This window comes from Orcinus orca, chromosome 7 (assembly GCF_937001465.1).
Source record: "Orcinus orca chromosome 7, mOrcOrc1.1, whole genome shotgun sequence".
Taxonomy (NCBI): domain Eukaryota; kingdom Metazoa; phylum Chordata; class Mammalia; order Artiodactyla; family Delphinidae; genus Orcinus; species Orcinus orca.
This window is the reverse complement of record NC_064565.1, coordinates 7,989,002-8,009,848: the sequence shown is the minus strand read 5'-3', so window position 1 is coordinate 8,009,848 and position 20,847 is coordinate 7,989,002. Positions and strand designations below refer to the sequence as shown.

The window sequence follows — 20,847 nt, the reverse complement described above, 5'->3', positions numbered from 1 at the left end:
TGGAAATAATCCAGATATCCTTCAATGGGTGAGTGGTTAAACAAACTAATATATTTGTATCACAGAATCCTACTCAGCAATGAAAAGGCACAAATGATTGATACACAAAACAACCTGGATGGATCTCCAGAGAATTACATTGAGTGGGAAAAAGCCAATCCCAAAATGTCACCAACTGTATGATTCCATTTATTTATTTATTCCATCTTATTCTTGAAATGACAAAATTATAGAAATGGTGGAAAGATTAGTTGTCAGCAGGAAAGGAGTTATAAGGAAGAGAGGGAAGTTGTGCTTATAAAAGGGCAATGTGAGAGGACCTTGTGGAGGTGGAAATGTTCTGCAACTTGACTGTGGCAATATCAATGTCCTGGATGTGATGCACTACTAGAGTTTTGTGAAGGGGGCCAGAATATGCCACCCCAAAATATGCCACTTTGGTATATTGATTATTTTGGGTTAAAGTTACTTGAGAAACAACCAATGCGAGAAGGACACTCGGACCTGCCTGTGTCCCCCTAAAAGCCAGAAATAAATCTCACATGTGAAAAGTAACCTCCCTGTACCAGGAGGTAAAGAGACATCCAGAAACAGGGGATTTAGGGCCAAGAAGGCTGTATAAACAAACCTTGTTATTTCTTAACTAATTTACTACCCCAAGCCCAAACCCCTTTTTTCATCAATTCTTTACAGCTTTATTTTTGGTTTGTCTACAAGGTATAAATGCTGCCTGCTTTGGTCACTTCTTTGAGTCTCATATTTTTATGGGGCTCCTGTACATACAAAATTAAATTTGTTTTTCTCCTGTTAATCTATCTTATATCAAGTTAGTTATTAGACCAACCAAAAAACCTAGAAAGGAAGAGGGGAAAATTTTCCCACTTGGACGCTTGCAAGATGTTACCATTGGGAGAAACTGGATGAAAAGTGCAGGGGTCTCTGTACTTCTTCCAACTACATGTGAATATGCAATTATCTCAAATTAAAAACTCTAAAATTAAGAAAAAGTCATTGCTGCTCCCCTCCAAGTCACTGCTAAACTTAAATCAAGGACAGAATTTAGCATCCTATTCAGCATACCACTCACAGTAAAAAAAAAAAAAATTATTTAAAAAGAAGAATACATTGGGTCGAATGGGATGACCCCCAAGGATCCTTCCTATTCCAGAATTCCGTGACAGTATCTTCCTAAATTTGGAAAGGTGAGATTACTTCCATTGAAATATAAGGAGCTTTCAGAACAAGATGCTTATGACTGTTTCCTTTCCCCTAACTCTCAAAGAAGCCAGATGCGCACAGGTGGTCTCGGCTGTTCCCACCCCCTCTCTATTCTGTCCCCTTGGCTTAGAGGACAGGCAGCACTGCAGGGTCAGTGTGGAATCAGAAATGCCAGCACAGCACAGCTTGGGTGCCATCCCCACACCATCCTGCCCTCACAGACACACAGACTCACCTATGCTGAAGGGTTTTGTTTGGCAACATACAGATCCTGCCAAACAATGACACTAAGGTGGGAACACAACACACGAACTTGAGAAGAAAGTGGGTTTGCTGGTTCTTATGTGAAGTGTCTGTGATGCTCATACCTCAAAAGCAGTGATGGGACAGCCCCCCAGTGAGGTGGCAGCTGGCCTGCCCCTCAGACATGGCCCCTGCCTCTCCCACACACAGAAGACCCCGGGCAAGAACAGCCACAAGGGCGGTAGGGCAGGGGGCGAGGTGAGAAAGAGCAGAGACCCTTGTTGCCAGGCCCTCCCAAGCCTGTAAGCACAGTGCTGTCACCCTGAGAAGCTCTGAAGTCACTCGTCCTCCCGGGCTCCCTCTGGCCCAGGCACACCCAGTGAGGCCTACAGGACCCGACCACCACCCCCTCTGCCCCATGCTGCCCAGCAGGCGCACCCCCTTCCATTCCTTTTGGAGCTTATTAGGCAAACTGGGCCCCTCGATGAAAGGAGATGGTTCATGTGGACAGTCTCAAGGAGACTCCAGAATAGTGATGGATGCCGGAAATTCCCTCCAATGGCAGCGTGGTGAGACCTGGCAGCAGTCAGTGCTCCGCCAAGGCAGGGCCCCAGCTCGGCAAGAGTCATGAGGTTCTCTCCTGCTATGAGAGAACCAGGCTTAGTGGCTCTGGCACTGGGAGGAAATGGTACCATCCCTTCCTATACGGTTTGGCCACCCTCCGCTTTCAGCCAGCCTCTTGGCACCTGCAGAGCCACGACATGTGTGGTCAGCAGGCCTCTGCTCACTGTGGTCCCCAAGAGACCCAAGCTGCTTCACACATGCTGCCACTGAGGCAAGAAGAAGGGGGAGTCACTCTGCTCACACCCCGACAGCCAGGGCACGGGCCATGACCAAACCTGACTTCCAAGGGGAGGGCGGCAGCCCACCATGCACCAAAGGACCAGAATGCATTCATATGGAGGAACAGAGGGGCAAGGGCCCACCACCGAACGCCCTCTTCCTAGGAGACAAGGGAAGGTAGAAAGAGGACACACCTGACAGGCACTGCAGCAAGCAAGCAGAGCACTGTTACTACCCATGGTCAGACAGGACCCAGCCTAGGAAAATAGGAGCTGGTCCAGGTCTCACACCAGGACACAGAGAGGCAGGGTATCACCTCCAGGAACAGCCAGTCCATGCTCTGCCCATACTGCCCCATTCATCTTTCACAAAAAACTGAAGAGTTCTCTAAGTTTTGCAGATGAAGAAAATGAAATGTGGAGAAGTACTGAAATTTACTTAGCATCACAAAGCCCATATTCATCCTACCACATCATGGCAGTAAGAAATGCCTGGAAATCAGGGCCTTCAACTGCATGTAGACTGTAAGTTCTGAAATGCCTATGATATGCAGGGTGGTCCTGAATTCAAGGCCCAGAACTGTACCACTTCTGGTACTGTACTCTCCTGGGGATTTCAGAAACACAGGCTTCAGAGCTGAGGAATGCCTAGGAAACCCACCCTCACTGCTGCCCCCGTTGCTATGCACCAGCTGGCTCCTACCATTGTGCTGGGAGGGAAGGGGCTCAGGAAGTCACAGGCACCACCCTCCATGAGCAGCCCCTCCCCAAACAGGCACTGCTGCTGCCCACTGCTCCCCAGGCCAGGAGAGTTTATGTGAGATGACACAAAGCAAAGGCTCCCAGCTTGTGTGGGGTCCCCAGAGCCCAGGGCACATATGCGGTGGCACACAGCTGCTTGGGGACGGTGTGCAGCAGCCACCACACCACACAGGAAGAAATGGGAGCCATGGGAGTCCCACATGTCTGCAGGCATCTAGGTACCTCATTCTTCTTCTGATGGGTCTTCCTGCACTTCATTTATCCTTCCATTTACCAAATTAGCCCAAGGAAGAACAGTAGTTAACCATCTCATGTTCTGAACATTTAAAAGCAAACTGGGGACTTCCCTGGTGGCACAGTGCCTGCCAATGCAGGGGACACACTGGATCCCTGGTCCAGTAAGATCCCAGATACTGCAGAGCAACTAAGCCCATGTGCCACAACTACTGAGCCTGTGCTCTAGAGCCCATGAGCCACAACTACTGAGCCTCCATGCCACAACTACTGAAGCCCTCGCACACCTAGAGCCCATGCTCCACAAGAGAAGCCACCATAGTGAGAAGTCTGCGCACCACAATGAAGAGCAGCCCCCACTTGTCACAACTAGAGAAAACCCACACATAGCAAAGAAGACCCAATGCAGCCAAAAATAAATAAATAAAATATTTTTAAAACAATTTAAGTAAAGCAAACTGGGGTGATGTCAGCATCATGGAAGCATGAGATGTCCCTTCTTTTTGTCCCCCTTTTTTGACAGCTAACTAGGCATCCATCCATGAAGAAAAGTACTTCTGCAGGAGCAGTAGAGTCCAAAGGATCTAGGAAGAGGCTCTCCTGCCTGTGTATCCAGTAATAAGTAGACAGACCCCAGCCCAGGCTGTGAAACCAGTAGAAGCCAGCAGTGCCTCTCTAATCCCTCTTGACTATGGTCAGGGAAAACCTGGAGAGTGCTGACCTGGGCTGATGCCCACGAATAAGAAAGAATTTGTAGATATCCAGCCTTCTTGAGAGGAGATTCCAGCATGTCACTGAAGGAAAACAATAGGAGTCAGGACACACTGGTGAGGGTAATAGGAAATTGGTCAGTGCTGTCCTTCCCCCAAGGCCACACAGCACAGGGGTGAACCAGCTGACAGGGGAAGGACAGTAGTGAGGGAGTGCTTGGCTTCCCCACCTGTGCAGAATGCAGCTGGAGAACCCACTTCTCTCTGCCAGCACCAGAGTGCCCAGGCAGGGCTTCCATGCCTGCGAGGAGGGAGGTCAGAAAAGAGTCAAATGAGATTATCAAAGGGCATTAAAGGAACACAGTTCCTGATTACTTCACTCAGCACTTCAGCAGAAAGTTTGACCACAAACCTCTGGGAGAAACTCACCCTAGGATCCCCCGCAAGGCCTGCAGGCACCCCTAAAAGACCTCCCCTGCCCCTGCAATGGCTCCTAGTATGTGCTCCCTGTGTGGTGGTGAGGGCACTCCTGATCAATGGTAAATGGAGTGCTGCCAGAGAACAGACCAAGTCTGTGGGCTAGGGAGAACTGGAACTGTAGCACCACCTTCTGCAAACAAAAGACAGGTTTCCAGCAGCCAGCATGGTGAGCTGTAAGAACAAGAGAACACATAAAAGTTTACAAATTCTGCCACAAGAAGGAGCAAGAAGCATGCAGCAGGTGTGTCCATACCAGGTCAGAGAAAGTCTCAGGTATAAAAGGACGAACAAATGGTATATCCCACCTGAATACAACTAGTAAAGATTTGAGGAGATATCTCCTACTTCAAATGAGAAAGCAACAATGCAAAACTACAAGGAACATAAAAAATCAAGGAAATATGTCATCACCAAAGATAACAACAGTCCTCCAATAACTTAACTCAAAGGCACAGAATTTTACTATCTAGCTGATAAAGAATTCAAAATAGCTTTACTGATATAGAGAACAAACTAGTGGTTACCAGTGGGGAGGGGGTGGAGGGGCAATATAGAGGTAGGGGAGAGGGAGGTACAAACTACTGGGTATAAGATAGGCTACAAGGATGTATTGTACAACATGGGGACTGTAGCCAATATTTTGTAATAACTGTAAATGGAGTGTAACCCTTAAAATTGTATGAAAAAAATAAATAGCTGTATTGAGGACATTCAATGACCTACAAGGAAATACAGAAAGGCAACTCAGTGAAATCAGGAAAACAACACATGAACAAAATGAGAAAATTAACAAATAGATAGAAATCATAAAAGAGAACCAAACAGAAATTCTGGAGCTAAAGAACTCAATGAATGAGATGGAAAATGCAATAGAGCATCAACAACAGAGTAGACCAAATGGAAGATAAAATAAGTGACCTATTGGACAGGAGCTATGAAATAACTGAATCAGAGGAAACCAAAGAAGAAATAATGAACAAAAGCAAAGAAAGCCTTCATGATCTGTGGAGTTCTGTCAAACGTTCATGTAGGATAACTGGGGTTCCAGAATGAGAGGAGAGAAAGAAGGATGAAGAAACTTTATTTAAAGAAGTAATAGCTAAAAACTTCCCAAACCTGGGAGAAGACTTGGACATGCAAGTTCATGTAATCTCAATGTAAAAAGTCCCTCTCCAATACAATATAATGAAAATGTCAACAATAAAAAATGAACAGAGAAATTTAATATCTCTTAACAAATCCTACTGGCGATGAGAGAGTGAAATGACATATTCAAAGTGTTGATAGATAAAAATTGCCAACCAAGAATACACAGCAAAGTTATCCTACAGATACAAAGGAGAAATAAATGTTTTCCCAGACAAACAAAAGCTGGGGGAGTTCACCACCATTACAGATGCCCTGTAAGACATACTGAAAGGAGTTCTTCAGTAACAATAACCAAGGGGAGACCTTCAAGATGGCAGAAGAGTAAGTCGTGGAGATCACCTTCCTCCCCACAAATTAATCAAAAATACATCTACATGTGCAACAACTCCTACAGAACACCTACTGAACACTGGCAAAAGACCTCAGACTTCCCAAAAGGCAAGAAACTCCCCATATACATGGGTAGGGCAAAAGAAAAAACAGAGACAAAAGAATAGGGACGGGACTTGTGCCTCTGGGAGGGAGCTGTGAAGGGGGAAAAGTTCCCACACACTAGGAAGCCCCTTCACTGGTGGGGAGAGGGTGGGGGGAAGCTTCAGAGCCACAGACGAGAGCACAGCAACCGGGGTGCAGAAGGCAAAGTGGAGAGATTCCTGTACAGAGGATTGGTGCCGACCCGCACTCACCAGCCTGAGACACTTGGCTGCTCAGCCACTGGGGAAGGTGGGGGCTGGGAGCTGAGGCTCAGGCTGCAGAGGTCAGACCCCAGGGAGAGGACTGGGGTTGGCTTCATGAAGACAGCCTGAAGGGGGCTAGTGCACCACAGCTAGCCGGGAGGGAGTCCGTGAAAAAGTCTGGAACTGCCCGAGATGCAAGAAACCATTGTTTCAGGGTGCACGAGGAGAGGGGCTTCCTGCTCTGTGTGCCCACAGACAACACAGCACCACCTAAGCAAGCTCCAGAGATGGCCTCAAGGCACAGCTATCATCTCGGACCCCAGAGGCAGGCATGGACCACTACCGCTGCTGCCGCTGTCACCAAGAATCCTGTGTGCAAGCACAGGTCACTACCCACATGCCCACAGGAGCCTGTGCAGCACGCCACTGCCAGGGTCCCATGATCAAGGGCCAACTTCCCTGGAAGAACACATGGCACGCCTCAGGCTGTTGCAATGTCACGCCAGCCTCTGCTGCTGCAAGCACTCCCCACATTTCAATTATGACTACCGCACCCCTCCCTCTCCCCAGATTGAGTGAGCAAGACAGCCCTAATCAGTTGCTGCTATAACCCCTCCTGTCTGGGCAGGGAAAGGATGCCTGAGGACGACCTACACACAGAGGCAGAGCCAAAACCAAAGCTGAACCTCAGGAGCTGTGTGAACAAAGAAGAGAAAGGGAAATTTCTCCGTGCAACCTCAGGAGCAGCAGATTAAATCCCCACAATAGGCTTGATAAACCCTGCATCTGTGGAATACCTGAATAGACAGCGAATGTTCCAAAAACTGAGGCAGTGGACTTTCAGAGCAACTGTAGATTTTGGGCTTGCTTTCAGTGTTTGATTTGTTTTTGGTTTTATGTTTATCTTAATTTAGTTTTTAGTGCTTGTTTTCATTGCTGGGTTTGTTTATTGGTTCCTTTATTTTTTTTCTCTTTTTTTTCTCTTTTTCTCTTTTTGTGAGTATGTGTGTATATGTTTCTATGTGTGATTTTGTCTGTTTAGTTTTGCTTTTACCATTTGTTTTGGGGTTCTGTCTGGTTTTGTTTTGTTTTGTTTTCTTCCTTTGATTCCATGCTATGAGGCTGGCAGGGTCTTGGTGCTCCAGCCAGGTGTCAGGCCAGAGCCTCCAATGTGGGAGAGCCGAGGCCAGGATATTGGACCACCAGAGATCTCTTGGCCAACGTAATATTAATCAGTGAGAGCTGTCCCAGATATCTCTGTCTCAACACTAAGCCTCAGCTCCACCCAACGGCCAGCAAACTCCAGTGCTGCATGCCTCATGCAAAACAACTAGCAAGACGGGAACACAGCCCCACCCATAAGCAGACTGGCTGCCTAAAGCCATACTAAGTTCACAGACACCCCAAAACACACTACTGGATGCAGCCCTGCCGAATAGAGGGACAAGATCCAGCCCCACCCACCAGAACACAAGCACCAGTCCCCCCAACGAGGAAGCCTACACAAGTCACTGAACCAACCTCACCCACTAGGGGCAGACACCAGAAATAAGAGGAACTACGAACCTACAACCTGCAAAAAGGAGACCTCAAACACAGTAAGTTAAAAAAATGAGAAGAAAGAGAAATATGCAGCAGATGGAGGAGCAAGGTAAAATCTCACCAGACCAAAAAAATGCAGAGGATATAGGGAGCCTACGTGAAAAAGAATTCAGAGTAATGATAGTAAAGATGATGCAATCTGGGAAATCAAATGGAGAAAATACAAGAAACATTTAACAATTTCCTAGAAGAACTAAAGAACAAACAAACAGTGATGATCAACCCAATAACTGAAATTAAAAATACTCCAGAAGGAATCAATAGCAGAACAACTGAGGCAGAAGAATGGATAAGTGACCTGGAAGATAGAATAGTGTAAATGACTGCCACAGAGCAGAATAAAGAACAAAGAATGAAAAGAATTGAGGACAGTCTCAGAGACCTCTGGGACAACATTAAAAACACCAACATTCTAATTTAGGGGTCCATCCCAGAAGAAGAAGAGAAAAAGAAAGGATCTGAGAATATATTTGAAGAGATTATAGTTGAAAACTTCCCTACCATGGGAAAAGAAATAGTCAGTCAAGTTCAGGAAGCACAGAGAGTCCCAGACAGGATAAATAAAAGGAGAAACACAACAAGACACATACTAATCAAACTATCAAAAATTAAATACAAAGAAAAAATGTTAAAAGCAGCAAGCGAAAAGCAACAAATAACATACAAGTGAATCTGCATAAGGTTAACAGCTGATCTTTCAGTAGAAATTCTGCAAAGCCAGAAAGCAGTGGCAGGACCTATTTAAAGTGGTGAAAGGGAAAAACCTACAACCAAGATTACTCTACTCAGCAAGGATCTCGTTCAGATTCAGTGGAGAAATTAAAACCTTTACAGACAAGCAAAAGTTAAGAGAATTCAGCACCACCAAACCAGCTTTACAACATATGTTAAAGGAACTTCTCTAGGCAGGAAACGCAAGAGAAGGAAAAGACCTACAAAAAACAAACCCAAAACAATTAAGAAAAAAGTGATAGGAACATACATATCGATAATTACCTTAATGTAAATGGATTAAATGCTCCAATCAAAAGACATAGACTGGCTGAATGGATACAAAAACAAGACCCACCTACATGCTGTCTACAAAAGACCCACTTCAGACACAGGGACACATACAGACTGAAAGTGAGGGGATGGAAGAAGATATTCCATGCAAATGGAAATAAAAAGAAAGCTGGAGTAGCAATTCTCATATCAGACAAAATACACTTTAAAATAATGACTACTACAAGAGAAAAAGAAGGAAACTACATAATGATCAAGGAATAAATTCAAGAAGAAGATATAACAATTGTAAATATTTATGCACCAACATAGGAGCACCTCAAAATATAAAGCAAATGCTAAAAGCCATAAAAGGGGAAATCGACAGTAACACAATAATAATAGGGGACTTTAACACCCTACTTTCACCAATGGACAGATCATCCCAAATGAAAATAATAAGGACACACAAGCTTTAAATGATACATTAAACAAGATGGACTTCATTGATATTTATAGGACATTCCATCCAAAAACAACAGAATACACATTCTTCTCAAGTGCTCATGGAACATTCTCCATGATAGATAATATCTTGGGTCACAAATCAAGCCTTGGTAAATTTAGGAAAATTGAAATCATATCAAGTATCTTTTCCAACCACAATGTTATGAGACTAGATATCAATTACAGGAAAAAGAACTGTAAAAAAATACACACACAGAGGATAAACAACACAGTACTAAATAACCAAGAGATCACTGAAGAAATCAAAGAGGAAATCAAAAAATACCAAGAAACAAATGGCAATGAAGACATGACGACCCAGAACCTATGGGATGCAGCAGAAGTAGTTGTAAGAGGGAAGTTTATAGCAATACAATCCCACCTCAAGAAACAAGAAACATCTCAAATAAACAACCTAACCTTACACCTAAAGCAATTAGAGAAAGGAAAACAAAAACCAGAAAGTTAGCAGAAGGAAAGAAATCATAAAAATCAGATCAGAATAAATGAAAAAGAAATGAATGAAACAATAGCAAAGATCAATAAAACTAAAAACTGGTATTTGACAAGATAAACAAAATTGATAAAACATTAGCCAGACTCATCAAGAAAAAAAGGCAGAAGACGAATCAACAGAATTAGAAATGAAGAAGGAGAAGTAACAACTGACACCATAGCAATACAAAAGATCATGAGAGACTACTACAAGCCAATAGATTATTATATGCCAATAAAATGGACAACCTGGAAGAAATGGACAAATTCTTAGAAAAGCACAACCTTCCAAGATTGAACTAGGAAGTAATAGAATATATGAACTGGCCAATCACAGCACCGAAATGGAAACTGTGTTTAAAAATCTTCCAACAAACAAAAGCCAAGGACCAGATGGCTTCAGAGGCAAATTCTATCAAACATTTAGAGAAGAGCTAACACCTATGCTTCCCAAACTCTTCCAAAATATAGCAGAGGGAGGAACACTCCCAAACTCATTTAATAAGGCCACCATCACCCTGATACCACAATCAGACAAAGATGTCACAAGAAAAGAAAACTACAGGCCAATATAAATGATGAGCATAAAGGCAAAAATCCTCAACAAAATACTAGCAAACAGAATCCAACAGCACATTAAAAGGATCATACACATTACCCCAGGGATGCAAGGATTCTTCAGTAAATGCAAATCAATCAATGTGATACACCATATTAACAAATTGAAGGAGAAAAACCATATGATCATCTCAATAGATGCAGAGAAAGCTTTCGACAAAATTCACCACCCATTCATGATAAAAACCCTGCAGAAAGTAGGCATAGAGGGAATTTTCCTCAACATGATAAAGGACATATATGACAAACCCACAGCCAACATCATCCAAAATGGTGAAAAACTGAAACCATTTCTACTAAGATCAGGAATAAGACAAGGTTGCACACTCCCACCACTCTTATTCAACATAGTTTTGGAAGTTTTAGCAACAGCAATCAGAGAAGAAAAAGAAATAAAAGGAATCCAAATCAGAAAAGAAGAAGTAAAGCTGTCACTGTTTGCAGATGACATGGTACTATACATAGAGAATCCTAAAGATGCTACCAGAAAACTACTAGAGCTAATCAATGAACTTGGTAAAGTAGCAGGATACAAAGTTAATGCACAGAAATCTCTTGCATTCCTACACTAATGATGAAAAATCTGAAAGTGAAATCAAGAAAACACTCCCATTTACCATTGTAACAAAAAGAATAAAATAGCTAGGAATAAACCTGCCTAGGGAGACAAAAGACCTGTATGCAGAAAATTATAAGATGCTGATGATAGAAATTAAAGATGATACAAATAGATGGAGAGATATACCATGTTCTTGGATTGGAAGAATCAACATTGTGAAAATGACTCTACTACCCAAAGCAATCTAAAGAGTCAATGCAATCACTGTCAAACTACCAATGGAATTTTTCACAGACCTAGAACAAAAAATTTCACAGTTTGTATGGAAACACAAAAGACCCCGAAGAGACAAAGCAATCTTGAGAAAGAAAAACGGAGCTGGAGAAATCAGGCTCCCTGACTTCAGACTATACTACAAAGCTACAGTAATCAAGACAGTATGGTACTAGCACAAAAACAGAAAGATAGATCAATGGAACAGGAGGGAAAGCCCAGAGATAAACCCACGCATATATGGTCAACTTATCTTTGATAAAGGAGGCAAGAATATACAGTAGAGAAAAGACAGCCTCTTCAACAAGTGGTACTGGGAAAACTAGACAGGTACATGTAAAAGAATGAAATTAGAACACTCCCTAACACCATACACAAAAATAAACTCAAAACGGATTAAAGACCTAAATGTAAGGCCAGACACTATAAAACTCTTAGAGGGAAACATAGGCAGAACACTCTATGACATAAATCCCAGCAAGATCCTTTTTGACCCACCTCCTAGAGAAATGGAAATAAAAACAAAAATAAACAAATGGGACCTAATGAAACTTCAAAGCTTTTGCACAACAAAGGAAACCATAAACAAGACCAAAAGACAACCCTCAGAATGGGAGAAAATATTTGCAAATGAAGCAAGGGACAAACGATTAACCTCCATAATTAACAAGCAGCTCGTGCAGCTCAATATCAAAAAGCAAACAATCCAATCCAAAAATGGAAGACCTAAATAGACATATCTCCAAAGAAGATATACAGATTGCCAACAAACACATGAAAGAATGCTCAACATCTCTAATCATTAGAGATATGCAAATCAAAACTACAATGAGATATCATCTCACACTGGTCAGAATGGCCATCATCAAAAAATCTACAAACAATAAATGCAGGAGAGGGTGTGGAGAAAAGGGAACCCTCCTGCACTGTTGGTGGGGATGTAAATTGATAACAGCCACTATGGAGGACAGTATGGAGGTTCCTTAAAAAACTAAAAATAGAACTAACATACGACCCAGCAATTCCACTACTGGGCATATACCCTGAGAAAACCATAATTCAGAAATAATCATGTACAAAAATGTTCATTGCAGCTCTATTTACAATAGCCAGGACATGGAAGTAACCTAAGTGTCCATTAACAGATGAATGGATAAAGAAGATGTGGCACATATATACAATGGAATATTACTCAGCCATAAAAAGAAACAAAATTGAGTTATTTGTGGTGAGGTGGATGGACCTAGACTCTGTCATACAGAGCGAAGTCAGAAATAGAAAAGCAAATACCGTATGCTAACACATATATATGGAATCTAAGAAAAAAAAATGGTTATGAACAACCTAGGGGTAAGATGGGAATAAAGACACAGACCTACGACAGCATGGACTTGAGGATATGGGGAGGGGGAGGGGGAGGCTGTGACGAGGTGAGATAGTGGCATGGACATATATACACTACCAAGCATAAAGTTGATAGCTAGTGGGAAGCAGTCACGTAGCACCGGGAGATCAACTAGGTGGTTTGTGACCACGTAGTTGGGTGGGATAGGGAGGATGGGAGGGAGGGAGACACAGGAGGGAAGGGATATGGGAACATGTGTATATGTATAACTGATTCACTTTGTTATAAAGCAGAAACTAACACACTATTGTAAAGCAATTACACTCCAATAAAGATTTTTTTAAAAAAAAGGTCATGAAGAACCTAGGGGCAAGATAGGAGTAAAGACATAGACCTACTAGAGAATGGACTTGAGGATATGGGGAGGGGGAAGGATAAGCTCTGACAAAGCAAGAGAGAGGCATGGACATATATACACTACCAAACGTAAGGTAGATAGCTAGTGGGAAGCAGCTGCATAGCACAGGGAGATCAGCTCGGTGCTTTGTGACCACCTAGAGGGGTGGGATAGGGAGGGTGGGAGGGAGCAAGATGCAAGAGGGAAGAGATATGGGAACATATGTATAACTGATTCACTTTGTTATAAAGCAGAAACTAACACACCATTGTAAAGCAATTACACTCCAATAAATATTTTTTTTAAAAAAGGAAAAGAAAAGAATACAAGATGACAAATTCAAATAAATAAATATAAATAAACTCAAAATGGATTAAAGACTTAAATGTAAGCTTGGAGATTACAAATCTCTTAGAGGAAAACATAGGAAGAACACTCTTTGACATAAATCACAGCAAGATCTTTTTGACCCACCTCCTCGAGTAATGGAAATAAAAACAGAAATAAACAAATGGGACCTAATGAAACTTAAAAGCTTTTGCACAGCAAAGGAAGCTATAAACAAGACAAAAAGACAAACCTCAGAATGGGAGAAAATATTTGCAAACGAATCAACGGACAAAGGATTAATCTCCAAAATATATAAACAGCTCATGCAGTTCAATATTAAAAGAACAAACAACCCAATCAAAAAATGGGCAGAAGACCTAAATAGACATTTCTCCAAAGAAGACATACAGATGGCTAAGAAGCACATGAAAAGCTGCTCAACATCACTAATTATTAGAGAAATGCAAATCAAAACTACAGTAAGGTATCACCTCACCCCAGTTACAATGGGCATCATGAGACAATCTACAAAAAACAAATGCTGGAGAGGGTGTGGAGAAAAGGGAATCCTCCAGCACTGTTGGTGGGAATGTAAATTGATACAGCCACTATGGAGAACAGTATGGAGGTTCCTTAAAAAACTGAAAATAGAATTACCATATGACCCAGCAAGCAATCCCACTACTGGGCATATACCCAAAGAAAACCATAATTCAAAAAGACACGTGCACTAATGTTCATTGCAGCACTACTTTCAATAGCCAGATCATGGAAGCAACCTAAATGCCCATCGACAGATGAATGGATAAAGAAGATGTGGTACATATATACAATGGAATATTACTCAGCCATAAAAAGGAATGAAACTGGGTCATTTGTAGAGACATGGATGGACCTAGAGACTGTCATATAGAGTGAAGTAAGGCAGAAAGAGAAAAACATATATATTAACGTGTGTGTGTGGAATCTACAAAAATTGTACATATGAACCAGTATGCAAGGCAGAAATAGAGACACAGATGTAGAGAACAAACATATAGACACCAGAGGGGGAAAGCAGGGGGCGGTGGTGCTGGGATGAATTGGGAGATTGGGATTGAGATATATACACTAATATGTATAAAACAGGTAACTAATAAGAACCTGCTATTTTAAAAAATACAATAAAATAAAATTCAAAAATAAATAAATAAATTGGCACTGGACTGTATTTTTTTAATTATTAGTGACTGTGATTGATTAAAGCACACTGAATCTATTATATCCATAAGTTCAAAATGATATTCAAAAAAATCTAAGAGGGCTTCCCTGGTGGCGCAGTGGTTGAGAGTCCGCCTGCCGATGCAGGGGACGCGGGTTCGTGCCCCGGTCCGGGAGGATCCCACATGCTGCGAAGCAACTGGACCCGTGAGCCATGGCCACTAAGCCTGCACGTCCAGAGCCTGTGCTCCGCAACGGGAGAGGCCACAACAGTGAGAGGCCCACGAACCGCAAAAAAAAAAAAAAAAAAAATCTAAGAGACACAAAATAACTCAGTGGATACCACTGTAAGTTGCTAAGGCAGCTATTCACTACTATGAAAATCATTAATAAAAGAAAATTAATCTTGTGTCTCTGGCATGAAGTGTGTTTCACAATAACGAAATTGGGTGGGAGAAAGTTCTTCAATACAGAATGAATCATTTATAAATGCAGAATGAAGGACAGAAAGTTTACTGTAAATGCTAATGAAACCACTGAGTCAGGCAATGGTCCCTGGTGGGTATTAAAGCCATTAAGAGCAAAGGTAGCAGCAGGGAGCATGACAACAAACAGGCTGGGCTGCTACCACCTAAACTCACTGGGCAATCTCAGCATCCCTGAAAGGAGGACACCCAGATTCCTTCTCCTCGATACAACTCAAACTCCCAGCACACCTGTGAAGCCTATGGGCCCCAAAATTTAACCTGAAGACTTTAGATCTAAATTGTAGTCCGTTGGAGATAGAGGGACTAGAGTAACAATCCAGGGTGCAGGATATTCTACAGAAAAACAGAATAGGATTTTTCAACCAGATGGTGATGCAGTAAAGCCCTGGCAAGCCTAAGGCAGCCATCATTAGAAGGGCCTTTAGAAGAGCCTGCTCCAGGGTTGGCCTTGGCTGACATCTGAGTACTTGGCTTTTGAAATGTTTCCTGTGTTACCAAGTGATAAGGTTGCTCTGTGGGCCTGGAGTACTGCATTCTGCTGTACCAGTATGCCTAAACTGTTGGTATAAAAATGTGACTTTTTGTGAACATCTGCCTTACTTCTGGGAGCCTGGGACTTTGGTGGGCTGAGGGTGCCTATGTGACAAGCCCCCAGCAACAGCCTTGGGCTCTGAATCTCAAGCATCCTGCCCTTGGTAGAAACACTGCCACAGAGGGAGGAGTGTGCTCTCTGTGGCCTCTCAGGGAGAAAACTGCTCAACGACCTGCTCCTGGACCCCTCTGGACTCTGATGGATCACAGAGTGTGTGTGTGGCCATAGGAATTCTGAAACAATGATAATATTGATTGAAAAGAAAATAGAGAAAGAATGGAGAGAATAGAGCTGCCCCAGAATAAAAGAGACATTAAGAGAAAGAGCAACTAAACCAGTGAGTGGACCTTGCTGGACAGCTAGGGGCTCAACTTGCTGGAGCCAGGCAGACCAGACAGCCGCAGGGGACTTCAGGAACTATCCTGGTGACTCCTCCCTCAGCTCACCTCCTTGAAGTTCCACGGCACTTCTCATACCTCGGGAAGAAACACCTCTTCACAGTCACATCCTCTCCTGACCCTCCAGGCTCAGCCCACTGGAGCCAACATTCCCATCAACACGTTGTTGTAAATCTGGTTTCACAATCAAACCAACGATGGACCTGCCCAGCCCAGGCAGTGTCTGTACTTTGTTCCATGCTATTGAAGGTATAGCCACACTTAAAGTTTCCCAGAAAAATTGAATTTATGGGACATGAGATCACTTGTGAAAAGGCTCATTAGCTGAGTTGATAAGCATAAAAGATAATAATCCTTCCCCACATGTAGCCCAAGGTCTCCCAGGTCCCCATCATGCACACAATCCTATGAAGCAGCTAGGGGGCATTTTAACATGCCCATCTTACAGAAGAAGACCCTGAGTCTCAGAGAGGTCCAACATTTGTCCCCTCAGGATCACACTTTGTGTGAGCAGCAAAATGAGGGTGAGAAAATCACATGCATATTCAGTTTTCTCAATAAACTTTTGCTGGTGCCTGGCAAAACTTATCTTGCATATGTCAATTGCCAAGATTCAGCAGATATTGCAGTACAGAGCAATTTTCTACCTAGAATGAGGGAAATGTCACTTTTTAGGAAAGACACTATTTCAGTTTGACTAAGATGCAAGACTGAGCCTATCGCTAAGCACCCAAAAAGTAAGTGTTAAAATACACTTGTGGGCGCACAGATAAACCCAGGAGAGCAGGCATGCAAGTTACCTCAAATATAATCAGCACGTAGACCCCAGCAAGAATGACCGCAGCCATGGTCACTTGTGCTTCAATGCTTGTGCGGAGGTATTGATAAGCCATCAAAAGAGGAACAACCTGGGTCTGCTGGAGGGAGGCTCGAACGTTGATGGAAACAGGCTCTCTGCAGAATGAAGCAAAGATCTTACCACTGATAAGGGAAACAGACCAGCCATCAACCATTAGTGCTGCTCCCTCGGTGTCTTTCCCAACACATCATCCATGGCCATAACCAGAGCCTGAACTGATCTCAGAGTGACTCACACAATGCCTGACCTGGCAGATGAGGAGCCCTGAGCACAGGCAAGCTGTGTGAGATGCATGCACAGCCTCCCCGTGGCCAGGCCCCTCTGACATAGCTACTCAGCCCCCATCAGGGAGCGCCTTCTTTGCTGCAGCTGCCACTCCAACAATGAACAGTGAGCAGGGAAGTTCACAGTGGTTAGCCATTTAATTTTCCCTCTTCCTCCTTATCACATATCTGATTGCTTTACCTGCTAACAAATAGCACAGCCGACTATTCTCACATGTGAGAGATTTGGAAAAGGATGTGCAACCTGAGAACAGGTAGACAGGTTGTCACCAGTGGTGTGAAAGCACCAGGAACAAGAAGCATGTAAGTCATCAACAGCATGTGGCATGGTGAAACTAAAGCACTTTCTAAAATTTCAGTAACTGTTCTGAGCTGAATTGTGTCCCTTCAATATGTGGACTTCCTAACCCCACTTCAGAATGTGACTGTATTTGGAGATAAGATCTTTACAAAGATGATTAAGTCAAAAATAGTGACACCAATATGACTGGTGTCCTTATAAGAAAAGGAGTTTGGGGCACAGACATGCACAGAGGAACAAGCACGTGAGGACACAGGGGGAAGATGGTGTCTACACAGCAAGGAGAGGGACCTCAGGAGAGACACACACTGTTGACAACTTGAGGAAATAAATTTCTACTGTTTAAACCACCCGTCTGTGGTATTTGTTATAGCAGGCCTAGCAAACTCATACAGTAACCAAGAGTACAGACTTAATACGGAGTGGCATTAAAGAAAAAAAGAATCCTAAGATTTTCTAGAATTCCCCATTGCATAGCTTCATGATATTAATGAATTTAAAGCAGCAGCTATAAAACACCATTTGCTTCAAAATGGGCTCTGTAATCAATCCTCTTACTTCCTGGTATGTGTGGTTTTGACCCCCGGCCACAGCCTCATGTTCACTGTCTACACAAAAGGAGCATCTCATCCAAGCCCGTAACTGGCCTGGCTATTCATAACTGGTGTCCCAAGGGTCACACTTCTCTAGGTGAGTGTGTCCCAGAGGGGCTTCCCCAACACCTCAGTCACCAAGACCCACCTGCTCAGAACCTCAAAGGTCCTGCTCAGCACCGTGCGCTCACTTCTGCTTGGATTTAAAAACACCGTCCAGTTATGAGTGACCTGTAAAAGTCAAAGCATGAAATCCTGGTAAGGCTTTGAACCTGGACCATCACCTGGGGTCCTGCGCTGTTCAATGTAGGTCCTTGTTTAGAATAAGAAAAGGAGAAAGAGAGGAGCATGAAGCCTTTTCGCACGGAGACACTAGAGATGGCCAGGTGGTGTGCAGCTGGAAATGTCCACAACTGGAGGGCTGTGTTTAAGAAAAATACGGAAGTACAAATACAGAATTCATGTACAAAGACACAAAGATATAGAAGTAAATACGATATATTAAGAGAAAAGGAAATCATTTCACATTACTGGAGACTTGGAGTCTTCTAAACCCACTGAGGCAACTGACGAGAAAGGCTTGTTTAGAACTGCTTCCTGTTTGCAAACTGAAGGCAGGAAACTCTCCACACCCAGGTCACAGGAGCCTGTGGGAGGGAGGGCCAGAGGATGAGCTGCCTTTGTTGCGGGCCAAAGTGCCTGTACGTGGGCTTGTCAGGAGCAGAGGAATGGAGAAGCCAGCTGAGAGGGGCCAGATGTGTGCAGAGATGGAGGTGTACCCAGGCAGATGCAGGCAGCCTGACTAAGGTTGCCAGGGAACTTTCAATGGGAGGACAGGAGTCTTGCCGCCCACCAATCATAAAGAAAATTGAAAATAGGAACTTTGAAATCGGTCAAAGCATGAATGAGAGATCAAAAGTTCTCTTAAACACTTCCGTGCTTGGAAAGAGTGTATCAGAAAAAAATCCTTCAGTAAAGATCTCCTGTGTTGTGTTTCTGGAGCAGGCAACTATGTCAGCAGGCTGCAAAAAGTCATGCCCTCCTCCACACAAGGTCACAAAAGGAGCCAACAGCAGATGAAATGTGCCTACCTCGTCTTTACTGAGGAGTCAGTGAGCTGTGGGCTGCAAACAGGGAAGCCAAGTTTATGTCCTAAGACCACAGCCAGAGCCACCGGTTTAGAATATCGGTGCAACATCAGCCATTGCCCATGAAACCGCAGCCTTCTTCATAATGAGACATTGGCTCTGGGGACACTTCTCTGCATGGCAGAAAAATGTGATGGGGCAGTAACCCACCATTACTCCAGTGACACTCCATTTTGGATGACACAGCCTTGTGTACCAGCAGGGTTTCCTTCTATTAGTTACAATAGGGAAAACCCATGAACTAGGGATACGACTTCATATGATAATCCAGGGGAGTCACTGAGGCCAGGCCTTGGGGCACAAGTCAGGATGCACAGAGAGGGGCCAGGCCTTGTCTGGGCTCTGGGACATGGTGACAACGCCACTGCTGGCTCTCCTAGCCTTCACAGGATGTGAACTGAAGGCTTTGGCTTAGACACTGAGCACAAGGTCCTATTGCTATAGAAGCAGAAGCTCGAGGAAACCAGGCACAGTCTTAGCCAAGTGTCCACAAACTCAAGGGGACCGTAGTATTGGAGTACCTCATGGTACAGAAGGAAACATTATATATTTGAAGTCTCAGGTTTAACTGCACTTTCAAATATATAATGTTTCCCTGAATTGCCCAGTAAAATCACTCTAAATTTAAAAAAAAAAACCCTCAAAAGCCTGACTTTACTGAAATGGTGAGAGTTTTATAACTGTCTTAGAGAAAAGAGAATTTCAAAGACAAAGCAAAAGATAAGGGCTTGCCTAATAATGGTGTCATTGCCTTATGGCTCCCATCAAATCAATTAGAGAGGAAACTCAATTTATAAAGAGGTAAAATGAGTTTTTACAATTCCTTTCAAATAACTTATGAGTATAACCTGCTGTGGCCACCACTTCCTGGAGCCTGGAGCATTAGCCTGGGTCACCTCCACCACCACGTGCTCTTCTCTCCCGAGATGACTTGGGCCACTGGCCAGCAGGGCCCCTGCCAGGTCCACTTGGAGCAGCATGGAGTCTGCATGGCTGCTGAGGTTCACAGCTGGGGGGCTGTCAAGGTGAACTACAAAGCAAGGAGGAGAGGCCTGGAGGGCCCCCCCGCAACCTTTCCCACCTTCCCAGGGAACACCCATCTTGGAAAGTGCACAAGGAAATGTATGTCCAGGCCGTCCCTTCCACCTGTGTCACTGCCCTGACTGCTCCTACCTCTTCAGCCCCTCACCCCTGACATGCACAACTGGTTTTGCTTTGTTTAATTGTGTTTTGGATCCTCTGGTTTAACATTTAGGTGGTGTCTCCCATCCTACTATCATCTCTGCTTCTACTCTTTGCAGCCAGCATAAAACACCTGCCCCAGTCCCTGGACTCATAATGAGCAGTAGACAGATGGAAAGAGGCCGAGAAATTCCAACTGTCTGGGGCACTGAAGGTTACCCTGGCAACTACAAACCACAACCCAGCCAACCTCTAACTAGATTTACACGACTCCCCCCACCCCAAAACTAAGGCCCATAGAAGTTAAGGTGTGATCATCTCCAAGCTTAAAACTTTACCTCAGTGCTATGGACTGAATGCCCATGTCCCCCATATTC

At 43.7% G+C, this 20,847-nt stretch overlaps 1 protein-coding gene across 5 annotated transcripts in view; it reads right to left on the bottom strand.

Moving 5' to 3' along the window:
* The window catches only part of OCA2 (OCA2 melanosomal transmembrane protein), a 258,159-nt gene that overhangs the window by 181,043 nt on the left and 56,269 nt on the right, over positions 1–20,847 (bottom strand). For all 5 annotated transcript variants that reach the window (XM_033400198.2, XM_004276885.4, XM_049712577.1 and 2 more), the window contains exons 7-9: positions 20,137–20,297; positions 18,289–18,371; positions 16,904–17,057 (exon numbers count right to left, since the gene is read on the bottom strand). In XM_033400198.2, coding sequence (XP_033256089.1) covers positions 16,904–17,057; positions 18,289–18,371; positions 20,137–20,297 — 398 coding nt within the window. The remainder of the gene's footprint in view (positions 1–16,903; positions 17,058–18,288; positions 18,372–20,136; positions 20,298–20,847) is intronic.